The sequence below is a fragment of the Cheilinus undulatus genome, linkage group 6 (assembly GCF_018320785.1).
Source record: "Cheilinus undulatus linkage group 6, ASM1832078v1, whole genome shotgun sequence".
NCBI classification, from domain to species: Eukaryota; Metazoa; Chordata; class Actinopteri; order Labriformes; family Labridae; genus Cheilinus; species Cheilinus undulatus.
Genome location: NC_054870.1, coordinates 39,681,774 through 39,694,204, shown reverse-complemented (window position 1 = coordinate 39,694,204; position 12,431 = coordinate 39,681,774). Strand labels below are relative to the sequence as shown.

General features: G+C 41.1%; 1 protein-coding gene across 1 annotated transcript in view; it reads left to right on the top strand.

Annotated features, from left to right (window-relative positions):
* The first annotated feature begins 2,274 nt into the window (after window positions 1-2,274).
* LOC121510600 (Kv channel-interacting protein 2) overlaps window positions 2,275-12,431 on the top strand; it is a 204,935-nt gene continuing 194,778 nt past the window's right edge. Inside the window, exon 1 of the mRNA XM_041788702.1 lies at window positions 2,275-2,561. Within this exon, the coding sequence (XP_041644636.1) occupies window positions 2,489-2,561 (73 nt within the window). The 5' untranslated portion in view covers window positions 2,275-2,488. The remainder of the gene's footprint in view (window positions 2,562-12,431) is intronic.

Genomic DNA, 12,431 nt, shown 5'->3' with positions numbered 1-12,431 from the left:
CAATCTTAAAGCAGGCAGGAGTGAAGCAAAGCGAGGCAAAGACACAGAAAGGAAGAAAAAAGGGAAAGACACAAGGCTTCCCACAGCCAGCGAGTATTTATAGATCAGATATAGTCAGAACCTCTGCCTGGCAGCAGCACAGAGCTCCTTGTTGCTCCTGCTGATGTCTCCGTGTGCAGCCGACACAGCTCTGACTCAGTTGAGAACATTTGGAGAGGATGTGAGGGTGATATTAATGGAAGAGAGGAGTAGAGGCTGATGGGTAGCTCGTGAGTGGGGTTTGGCATGAATGGAGAGGGATATTCTGCTGGTGATAGTTGACGATGGGGTACACAGAAATCAGAAGTAGGTAAAATCTAGAATGTGCTGAAAAGTGATAACTCATCATTGAGTAGACCCAAAATATTATGATTTTTTGTTTTTTTTTACTAAATTATGTCAACAGGTAGATGCTATATTCAGCATCAAGGACACTTCCTAGGTATAATAGGACTAAGACCAAACTTTCTAGGAACATGAATTCAAAACAAACTCATGTATAAAAAGTCTGTTAGCCTTCTCTTCTTTTATCTTTCTTCAGTTTATAAAAAAAATAAAAAATAAAAAAAAGTAATAAAAACAGCTATCTTTAAGATACAAAGCAATCACTGCAAAATGGTCACTTTATGAATACCAATGAATTTTTTAAAAGTTGCTTTTTTAAGATAAGATAATCTTTTATTCATCTCCTGATAAAAAGTCAGATGTTGCAGCCACACAGAGATAGTGATAACAAGCAGGTAAATAGAAATGGAAATTAAGATAAGAGCAGATAAGATAAATAGAATAAAATAGGATGTACATACAGGCTACACTACTGATATACAGTGCCTATAAAAGGCAGATTTTAAAAAAACTTATGACAACTAAACAAAAAATATAAGGTAAAATAAGTAGTTCCTTTGTAGACTGAATAAGATTGTCCACCAGCCAGGATTTTCCTAGATTTTACCCTCTACCTTTATGAGCCTTCCGGGGTCAGCTGCTGAGATGCATCCCACAGCATGATGCTTCCACCACCTTCCCTCACAGTGGCAATGGTGTATTTGTGGTGATGTGCAGTGTTTGGTGTCCACAAAATCTGGTAGCAAAAACGCAGTTTTGGTCTCTTACGACCAAACAACTTTCTTTCATCTTATGATGGAGTTTTACTGACATGCCCTTAGATAAACTCCCATAAAGTTTAGACTGGTGGAGAACCTGGGCAAAAGTTGTTGTATGCAGAATCTCTCCCATCTCAGCTGCTTGAATTATAGTTGACTTATAGTTGCTTGGGGTGTTCTTTTGACTTCATGGTGTAATGGTAGCCAGGAATACTGATAAACCAGTGACTTGACCTTCCAGACACAGGTGTCTTTATACTACAACCACTTGAGACACATTCACTGCACTCAGATGATCCCCATTTTACTGATTGTGAGACTACTAGCAACAGCTGGCTGGACCTCTATTGAATTAGATCAGTCCCTTTAAAGGGGTTGAATATTTAAAAGGTAATTTCTTTTACATTACATATTTTTGTGATGACAGTACTTTATGAAAATATGTTTTTACTTTGAATTAAAGAGTATTTACTTTTCAGAAGCCTGACATTTCTGTTTAAAGTATCATTTTTTTATTGATCTTATGTGATATTCTAATTTTCTGTAAGCCATAATCATCAACATTTCAAGAAATAAAGGCTTGAAATATTTCACTCTATTTGTAACAAGTCTATATAATATAAGGTTTTTACTTTCAGAGAAGAGTGACAAAAAATATTGAACTTTTTCATGATATTCTAATTTTTTGAGATGCACCTGTATAAAGGAGTAAAATTAACAATACGTGGCAATTTACGACGTGTCGTGTATCAAATGAAAAAATAAAGTGGCAAGTGTTGATATAAAGTGACATGGCAGCCTATGATTAATAATGATTTATGTAAACAGCAGTATAATAATAGGCCCATAACATTTCAGCTTGTATATAATATAATATAATATAATATAATATAATATAATATAATATAAAGGGGCAATATAAGTGGCAATAAAACATTAGAACAAAAGATAATCTCCTATTGCACAGACCAGTGTAAAATTAAAGCATGAATAAACCACACCAGATTCTAAAAATACGTTATCTCTGTGAGTATGCGTGAGTTTAACTGTGTGCGTGCGCGCGTGCCAGCCCATGTGAGAGAGAGTGGCGACCAGAAAGAAGCGCGCGTGGGTCACTCCGCTCCTGGATGCCGCGAGCGCACACAGACTAACAGACCCGGGAAAAATAACTTACATGGCTCTTTGTTTGAATGTACAACGACACCATGACGACTTGTTAACGGCGGTCTACCTGTAGCCGTCCTCCGCGAAGGCGAACAACAGCACCACTGCTATTTTATCACTGTTAAGAGCAATTTTCCTCTCTTTCCTTTACTGTTCCACATTCCGGCGCACACACGGGGAAAATGAAGGCGAAAAACCGTGACCAAAGCTTGTCGGACTCCAGGGAGCTGGACGGATCCTATGACCAGCTAACGGGTGAGTACACCGGCTTAAACACGGGTAAATGTTGTGTTGCTGCCTGCTGGAAAAAAAAGATTCAATATGTGAAGCTTATGCTGAAAAAGCTCGGTGAACGGAACTTCAGGTGGTTGTAAAAGCTACAACCTGTTCGCTGTTCATATCGGTAACGAGGAACAGTACAATTTTTTTGAATGCAGCCGCTTTTGAAAGTTTATTTTCGGCACGTTAGGCTATATTTAAGTTTCCTGACTTTATTTCCGCCTCCATGGAAACGGCGTTTTCTACTTTGCCTCCTGCATGGCTGCTGTGTTGTCTCACTTGAAGTACCGCAAAATTCTACTTTTTTTTACCTGAAGAAGAAGAAAACAGAGGGAAGTAGCTGAAGAGCAACATTTGAATGACAAAAACACACATATTGAATCTTTTAATGTAAGTGTTGCATGTCAGCGTGGTTGTATATTGTGCGTAATGTTACTGAATGGTTTGTGTCAGCTAAGATAACATGACTCTGCTGTCCTGGCTAAGCTTTGGGAGACCACCTTATTGTTGCAGTTGTATTGGAGCGCTTCGTTCTGGTTACCTGACACCTGTCTGATGCAAAAATGATGGGTGCTCAACGTGCTTTGGATTGAATTGTGTCTCTTCAGACAGGAATCTTTCACAGTGCTTTGAGTTTTATCAGCTGAAGTCTGTGCAGCTTATAGGTGAGCTGGTTCTCTGTGAAGCAAAGGAGACATCTGATAGAGTTTTAGTGCCATGTGGGTATTCAAACTATTAATGTGCATGCATTTTAGTTAAGAGTCTGGTTTGATGTAAAACTCTCATCAGTGATAATACGCTTTCTCTGTAACTGTGTGCATCAAAAAGATAGGATGATGCTTGTCTCATGTGCAGATGACTGTTATCAGTTTTATAGCCACATAATGAACCAGATCATCGATGGAGTTCATTGAGGTGCAGCCTGCATGCCTGCGTCTACCTGCGCTCTGCCTCTTCTCCTTTGAGAGCTCAGCACTCTCTTGAGGTGTTTTCCTGTCACCACAGCCTCCCATTGTCACATTCTAGCTCGCATCTCCCCCCCTGCTTATGTGAGCACCGTTTGCCTGTCAAGTGCCAGCTGCCTAAATAAAATGCTCTTCTTTATGCCTGAACACATCTCTGGCCTGCAGAGGGAAAGTGTGCCTGTCCAGACAGCTGTGTGCCTCGGGCTCGACGGGGACACTGTAATCTCATTTGCACTCGTCCACGCATTAGCAGCAGCGCTTTGTCACAAATTTAATGCATCCTAAATTAAGAAAAGATTGTCTCAGTGAGACCATGTGTGCTGAGCATGTGGGTATCTGCTGCCAGGGTTTATCTGGGAATATTTTAGTGTGGAGGTATGAGAGCGTCTGTGTGGGTATGTGTGTGGGTGAGTGGAGAAGGAGCAGCTACTCTTTTTTTTTTTTTTTTTAACGGTCCATCGTTGAATGTAAAAAGAATTTGTTCTGCTGGATCCCCAAACCTCTGTCAGATTTTTGTGAGAAAAGTCATTTTTCCCCATACAGTGAGCTGACCGTCATGCTTGTGCTGGCTCTCCAGATCAGAAGCCATCAGCTTTTGTTTGACAACAACAAAATGATATAGGCTCCTTTTTGGTGGGGCTCACAGTGTAGCTGGGATTTTTTTGGGTGGAGGCTTCCTTTTTTGTGTGTTGTTTTCCCACAGTCAGACTAGAAACTGGAGAAATGAGAATAGAGTTGGACTGAGCGATGACTAAACAGCTGGATTGCTGGATTCTCTTACATCTTAGAGTTTTGATGCTAGGTTTAAGGGCTGCCCTATTGTAGATTTGTTTCTAATCTTGCAGTCCTCATACTTGTTTTCCTCTGTAAAGCTGAAAAACTTGTGGACAATACTACTGAAACATCATATGGAAGAGTCTGACACTTCACCTTAATTCAAGTCCGTCTCCTATGAATCTGAAATTGCAGAGAGGTTGTTCTCCCCTAAGATTCAGTGGTCATTTATGTGCTAATCAAGGGTGGCCTTGTGAAATAAAATGGCTATAAAAATATTTGAATTCTCTAAATAAAAGATGCAGTCTGGTAAGCCTTTAGAAACACAACAGTCAAGTCAGCATTAATCCATAAAATCCCCCAGTCAGATGTCTAAAATGTAGCTTGCTCGAATATTAAAAATATATGAATGCATACTTAAGAACTGTGTTTACAGCACATATGCAGCAATGAAAAGCAACCCATGTTTAATCATTATGAAATGGTGAGTGTGATTATGTTAAGCCACTTTACTTTGGTGTTTTTGGGAATAAGATCATGGTTTTGATTTTATGTCTGTGAATTGGAAAAATCTAGGAATGCTATAGGAAGTATGGTTGCCTGCAATATCTAATACCTCCATACTCTAATTTCACCCACCTATTCTTAGGGATGGGAATCGATTATATTGATATCAGTGTGTTCTTGATTCTTCTTATTGGTTAGATTCTTAACTGATTCTCTTATTGATTTCCTCCGATAAATTTTTCTTTTTAGAAAATATTTTCATTGTTAACAATTCAAATTTTATGTTGTCTTTTTCTCTCAGGACAACTGAAAGTCACAAATATGAGTGCAAGATACACCCTAGGATGCTCTGGAACACATCCTCAGTGATGTGCCTGAGATCATCGGGTGTTTCGGGTCTATATGCCCTCCCTCAGGTGACCCAGCCAGGGTTGATCAAGCCCTGGCTTGTGTCCCAACAGCATTGTCCCACTGATTACTCCTCCTGATCCAAAGCCATCTGGAGGCTCTCTCTGCAGCCTCCATGGTTTCTTTGTGGCTTTCTTCTTCGCAGCCCCTGTGATGCCATGCAGTGTGTAAACTTTGCACAGTGAGAGGCCAGCAAAGCCTCGACACCCCACTTCAATGGGCTCACAGCGTGCCTTCCAGCCACTTCCTTGGCATTGCTCCACCAGCTCCTGGTACTAAACTGCTTCCGCTCGTTTGCCTCCTCGATGCGGTCCTCCCATGGAACTGTCAGTTCTATCACAAGCACCTGCCTTGCAGAGACAGAGGAGAGCATGATGTCTGGCCTCAAGGATGTTGTTGTGATGTGGTCCAGGAACTTGAGTTGCTTGCCCAAGTCTACTCTCAGCTCCCAGTCCGATGCTGAGGTGAGTAGGCCGGCTGCTGGTTTGGATTGTGACTGGGGCTGCTCTCCAGCCCTGACAAAGATAATGTACCTCTTTCCTTGTTGGTGCTTGTTGGAGAGTCAGCCATGCCCCAGAAATGGAGATTAGCTGGGCTAGGTAGGACATCTTACGCAGCTGTGATGATGAACTTGATGCGCTGGGATTCTGCCTGCCAAAGCTCGGCCCAGGTCACCTTCCTGTCCAGTGCCCCCTCTCACCTTGTCCATACTCCCTGCTGCTGCATGGCCACCATCCTGCTGGTCCGCTGCTCCTCGACTCCTGCCCGCACCTCTTTCAGGACTAGCTTGCATTTGTCCTGCCCACGTGCCTTCTCATAGTGGGGCTGAGGGCAAGCCCCGAACCCTGCACGCCCCGTTGCCACTGTACCCACCAAAGTCCTGTGTCTCAGCCGGGACTCAGCTACCTCCAGGCCTTCCTGGGCTTTCCACTTCCTGCCTTTGCACACCATGCCCGCTGATGCAACTCTTGAGACCTTAAAATCTTGATAGAGCATAACCTCTCTCGTCCAAGAGACTCTGAACTCCTCGTCGAGGCTGCTGATTGGGAGCTGGAGTTTGCTGGTCTTCCCATACAGTGCTGCACTGCAGAGGCTGTGCGGCAAGCCCAGCCACCTGCGGAGGTAGCTACTGATCTTCCTCTCCAGGGTTTCTACTGTTGACAGGGCCACCTCGTACACCAACAAAAGCCAGAGTACCCGGGGTAGGACGCCATGCTGGTAAATCCACGTCTTAAATCTCCCAGGTAAGCCAGACTTGTCTACCGCTGACAGCCATGTTTCCAGCTCCTTGATGCTGCTGTATCCCTGAGACTGCAGTCGAAGACCTTTCCCAGGCTCTTGACCAATTTCTCTCTCAAGTTATTTACTGGCTATAATAAACAGTTTCAAAGACTAAACATCTTAAACTAGGCCAGTTAATATTCACAATGCTAACACTGGTGATTAATCCGGAAAGCTTAACATGTTAAAAAAACAATAACGCAATTTAATCATATGATGAAATTTGACCACAACTTCCTCCCTTAGTCCTCCTGCGCGGATGTTTACATCTGGGGTGAAAAGGTTCAAACGCAGCAAGCAGGTATGAGTGAGGAGACAGAGCCAGGTCTGCTTCATGGTAAATTTTGATTTAAGAAGCTGCCTAATGGAAGTCTGGATGAAACAAAAGTTGTGTGTACATACTGCGATGATGAACTGTCTTTACACCGAAGCACGATTCTGAAGTACCACCTCTGGACAAAACGCATCTTTGCTGATGTTAGCAAAGACGCTAACTACAACACGGGATCAAGCCATGATAGCTAATATTGCTAATGTTAGAAAAGACGCTAACAACAACACTGGATCAAGTGAAAATGTCAAGCCACACCGGCACAGTCCAGCAGACCTGGATTTGTCCCCAAAACAACAACATCTGAGCTAACTAATGCGTTTGCTAATGGGTCACCAGAGACTGCAGACCACTTCAGGACCACACTTGAAACTGAGGGGTATGATGAATTTCCCACCATGCACTGCATTCACTTGCAAAATGGCACACAGACAACGAAGGAGATGTGTAAATGTAAATATTTTCAGCATTTATAAATGATTATAGAAAGTACAACAGTTGTGTTTTCTCATATATTCAATCTTTAGCTACTAGGGATGAGAGTTTATTGTATTTTTGGTATGTAGATGTGTAAACCAGGAGCAGATAAACACATGAACGAGATGGTCGAAGCTTTATCGTCACCTCTGATGACGCACTGTTTACCTGCTATGTGTGACGATGGACAGCAATCAAGTGGCGTCTCTTTTCTTAAGGGAAGTTTTCCCCCCCTACTCCTTACCAATCTGTTTCAAGGGGCAAGGGGAAGGGCTTAGGGGAAAGGGTCAAGGGGTTAAAATAGGATTGGTCCTAAATGTCAATGATGTTGATGGATTGAACCAATTGGAACCAGCTCTCCACTGGAACCGGTTCTCAATTCCCATCCTAACCTACGCTATGTTTTCATAAAGTGACATCCTGCTGGCATGCTCCACAGTGATCAGCATCTGTGAGCCATGCTGTGCACAAAGCCAACGGCACCGAAATCGTGGACATAGGCTTTGCGTTGGTTGCATGAGCTCCAAACACACAAGCGAGAGTAGACAGCCCTAAAACCATTCCGGATAAACCCAGACCTTTCCCAGCACTTGTTCCCCTCCCTTTAATATCCACGTAGAGTCTGTGTATCCCCACTACTACCCGCTTACAAGCATGCACTCACACTGTGTCTCTCTGCAGGCTGGGTGTTACATTAATGTACTATTTGATAAATATTCCTGTAATACTCACATCTTAAATGATAAAACCTCAGCGTGTGAACATGTGCTTTAAAAGACTGAGCTTCAATCAGACGTATCACTGGTGGATATAAAACATGTCAAGAACCCAGAAATCTGGCTCATTAAGGCAAAGAGAAGGAAAGAGGCAGTCAGGTCAAATATTTTAGATTTAGCTGAGTGAAACAGTCTTATTTTAGTTATTTACTGTATAATTCATAAATCCTTCAGTAGTCAGAGAGAATACCGCTTCAGTAAATTTCTATTTCTGTGATTTGATTTATTGCTGAGTGCTGTTAACAAGGGTGGAGGAAAAGAGTGTAAATAGTGATGAGTTGTTTCTCTCTAGTGTGTGAACTTAACACAGAAATTCGATTCACATATTATATAGACAATAGATTATTTTTTTTACTTAGGCCAACAACTCCAGCATAAATTCTGGAACACAAGTGAACAAAAATACAGGAAATAAAGGATGTGACACAATTTTCTGGTAGAGATTAGTTTAAGTTAAAATCCGAGATGTGACCTGATGCATTTTTGATTATTTTTGTAATATAAAGTTGATGGATAGTCAGAGTTTTATTATGGTCTAATTAGAAATCCATTAAAAACAAGAGAAAAAAGGATTTCCTTAATGTAATTAAAAGATTTTATAAAGGAATGTCATCCAAAAATCTTCATCAGCTGGTCAGACCAGGAAAAAATTGGAAATTAGAGATGGCCAGTTGAGTTATAATCAGTCCACCCCTGGTTTTATCACAACAAGAGCTCAAATTGTTTGAAGGGAACAAAATTTTTCAAATAAAGCCTCTTAATTTTACTCTCAAAGAGCACAAAATTGAAACATTGAACTTCAGTATGTCCACATTTTTCTCTCAGGAGAGCGTGCCTCTGGACCCCCCTGGACAGTTTGACCTCCATAGTCTCTTAAAATCCTGTGGGAAATACTGGAACAGACTGAATTCAGATGCAAAAGGTCTGTATGCCTTTCCAGTGTAGCTGATGACATTAAACTGCCGCCAGCCAAGACTTCTTCTCTGTGCAGCCGTGTCATTCTGTGTCATTAATGCTATACTTTCTTGGTCCATTACATCCCCGGGGTTCCCCCCTGTTCATCTGTTTCTTGTGAGTCTCAGTTTGACAGTTGAATTTAAGTCACTTTGCAGCTTTACGCTGTTTCGCTTCAGCAGCAACTCTGAAGAAGAAACCAATTTCTTGTAATTTACTTGTGATCAACAGATCTTAAGTTGGCCAAAATAACACCATGTTTGCCTAAACCACCAACCCAAGGTGTTTCCTCAGTCTATACTACTAGATGTGACTTCAACACCAAAATGCTGATCATGCTGCTCCAAAACAGCCTCTAAAATTACACCTGAGAGTATAAAAGTGTGTGTGTGAGTTAGTAGGGGTGTGTGTGGGGGATTCAAGAAGCAGCACCTTCATTTTTTCAAGAGTCTATTGTGTAAAGTTTGAAATAAAAAAGGATTTATTCTGCTGAATTTCAAAAATGTCCATGAGGCTTTAACTTAGGTATTGTAAGTCATGTCGACCGACCCACACAGAGAGCTGAGCGTCATGCTTGGACAAACACGGAGCTTTGCAGAGCTTTACAGAGACTCCAAACCACACACTCCAGCAGCTTGACTGTCTTTGCTTCTGGCTGCTTTCCTCACAGTGTCTTTTCTTTACAACTCCAACAGTTCAGTGATCAGTTTAAGCTTAGTTTGCAATGCACACATGATAACAAGATATTATGAATGATAAGTCATTATGACAGGGAAGAGGATAAAATGTTCTGTATTCAAATGTAGAATCTCCTGAAACCCTAAAGTATTACTGTCTGGTTTTCAAAAATGTCCATACATTATTACTATGCAGCTCAAGACAATAAAATCTCCAGTTATCCTATGATAAAAGATTGAAAAGTACCAAAATTAAAAAATTACAGATGGCTCTTGAGACATACACATACATTGACACTGAGATTTTCCTTGTAAACTTTAATATTATGACATCCTTACTGAGGTTCAAATTCCCATACTTTGATATGTTGTGATCCTTTTAGGTACTTTTCAATAGAATTCGATACCATTTGCAACACAAAGCGATCTAGTCACTGTGTTTTTTAATGGTTGATGATATCCAACAGAACCAAAACTTTAGAAAGCTTGAGCTGTTCAGTATTTACTGCTCTATTTTTAACCATAGATTGGCCTTTAAGACAGAAAACACTGATTTAATTGGAAAAAAACATTCACAGACTTTTGGCACTGAAATGTTGCCAACATTTTTTTTGCTATTCAGACAGTTTACAGGAGTTTGCATGCAATCTTTGATAACTGAAAACAAGAAATCACACAGTATTGGGGACGTAGGACTTGTGTGTTTGCTGCTATGAAACTGAAACAAGAATCTACTCGGGATGGGTGTATTTGAGTACTCAAGTACTTGGTGTGGCTGTCATTGTTGGAATAATGTTTTATTACTCGCGCTTATGCTGTTTTAAGCAACATTATAGACTGATTTGCCATAACGTGTAATCTGGCTTCCTGAGTTTGTCTAACTCAGTGAATTTGGTAAGAATAAAGTAAAAGATAAATGGCAATCAGAGGTGTAACTTCTCCAGCCATGGCTCTGGCTTTTTTAGCACAGTAACAACAACAACAACTGCTTCACGACAGCTACGGTAACTCTCAAGGAACATTCCAGGTTGAAGAAATACATCAGCTTATGTGATTTGGATATAACCAGATAGGGTTGGTACCATTTGGTTCATACAATGGATTTCCATGTTGATTTTTTCTCTTTAGATTTCCGAAGTCTATGTCTAACATATATTATTGATAAACTTTTAAGTTAGTATTGTATCAAAGTTCAAAACTCTGGTAACATCACCAAGCTTTTCAAAGTTTTCACTACCTTAATAGTTTTTGAAACCATGAGCTGTTACATGAAAAAATCTGCTATTTACATGATCGATGGTAACAAATAGAACCATAACTTAAATAAGATCTTCAGTCATAATTTTGGCCTTAAAGAGAGTGAGCACCATCTTAATTGCATCAACATGTTGCCCATGTTTCTTTGCAGCAGTTTGCTTCGACTTTATGTTGACTGAAAACAGGCAGTGACTCAATATTTATTACCAAGGACTTCTATTTTGACATTGGCATTTGTCCTGACATTGCTTTACATCAGCATTTCCCTCTGTCTTTTGTACTTTTTTCAGTCCAGTGTGTCCCAGTGGTCCCCTGTGTGCAGGGCTCTCCGGTAAGTCTTGTTATTTTATGGAAAGTTGACCAGAAAGGGATAAAAAAAAAGGAAAGCCAGCAGAGGGTCCGAGTCATTCAGTGTGGCGGAGCAATTTACTTCTGGCGTGGTTTTTTAATGACTTTTTTAAAGCTGCGAGACGCGTTGTTAATTCATGTCTTTAAGACGTCGTCAACTTGAAAACATACTTAGCCCTGATAGTTACTGGCTGGTTATTAGGGGCTGCTCTTGCCAATAAAGGTCAGTGTAATGAAGTTGGAAAGAAGCTTAATCCGTTAAGAAGTATTGCTGCTCTTTGTTTATGGTGTTTTTCATAAAACAGTGAAGTAGCTGACCGCAGAGGTTCCTGTTGTAAACCCTGCTAGAGAAAAACAGGTGATATGCTGCATAATTCAAATTAAGATAAGTAAAAACCAGAATGTTCGGCTTTGACTTGAAATTGGATTCCTAAGTGGGTTTTTCATGTTGGTAGGGCAGCTACAGGTGAGTCATTCTTCTTACTAACAACTTGTGTGTGCAGGTGTGCGAGTGTGACCTGTGTAGCTTAAAGGTAGTGTGGGTGGTCTCCAGTCACAACTCCACTGAAATGTATCCCTCTAGAAATAACTCTCTCTCTACGGCAGCTTCATTGTGCTGAAGTGAGCCCTTCTGTGTGTGCGTGTGGAGTGCGTGGTCGCCTGGCGTCCCCCCGTTGTGTTTAAGAGCAGCGGCTGAGAGATGAGAGGTAATTATAGAAGCGTGGTGCAGTAATCTCCTCTTCCACCTCACAAGCTACACTCAAGAGGAATCAGATCACCGACACACACACTGACACAACGGTTCTTCTCCCACATATGCATATTCAGCTGTTATCTCCAGCCTGTCATGATCTATGATCTCTTTCCTCAGTCCAGAATATCTACAGGCTGAATCAATGGTGGTTGCAGAAACTCTGCCAGTCATCCTTTTGTTCTGTGTGCATTATCCCATGTGTTAATGAGGAGGGTGGGGGGTTAAAATTTCATGCTTTAACTATCTTTGCAAATGCATAAATCCAGACTTGACAAAGTCTTTGACTTAAGGTGCTTTCACAACTCACTTATTTGGTTTTGGTTGAAACAAACTTGAG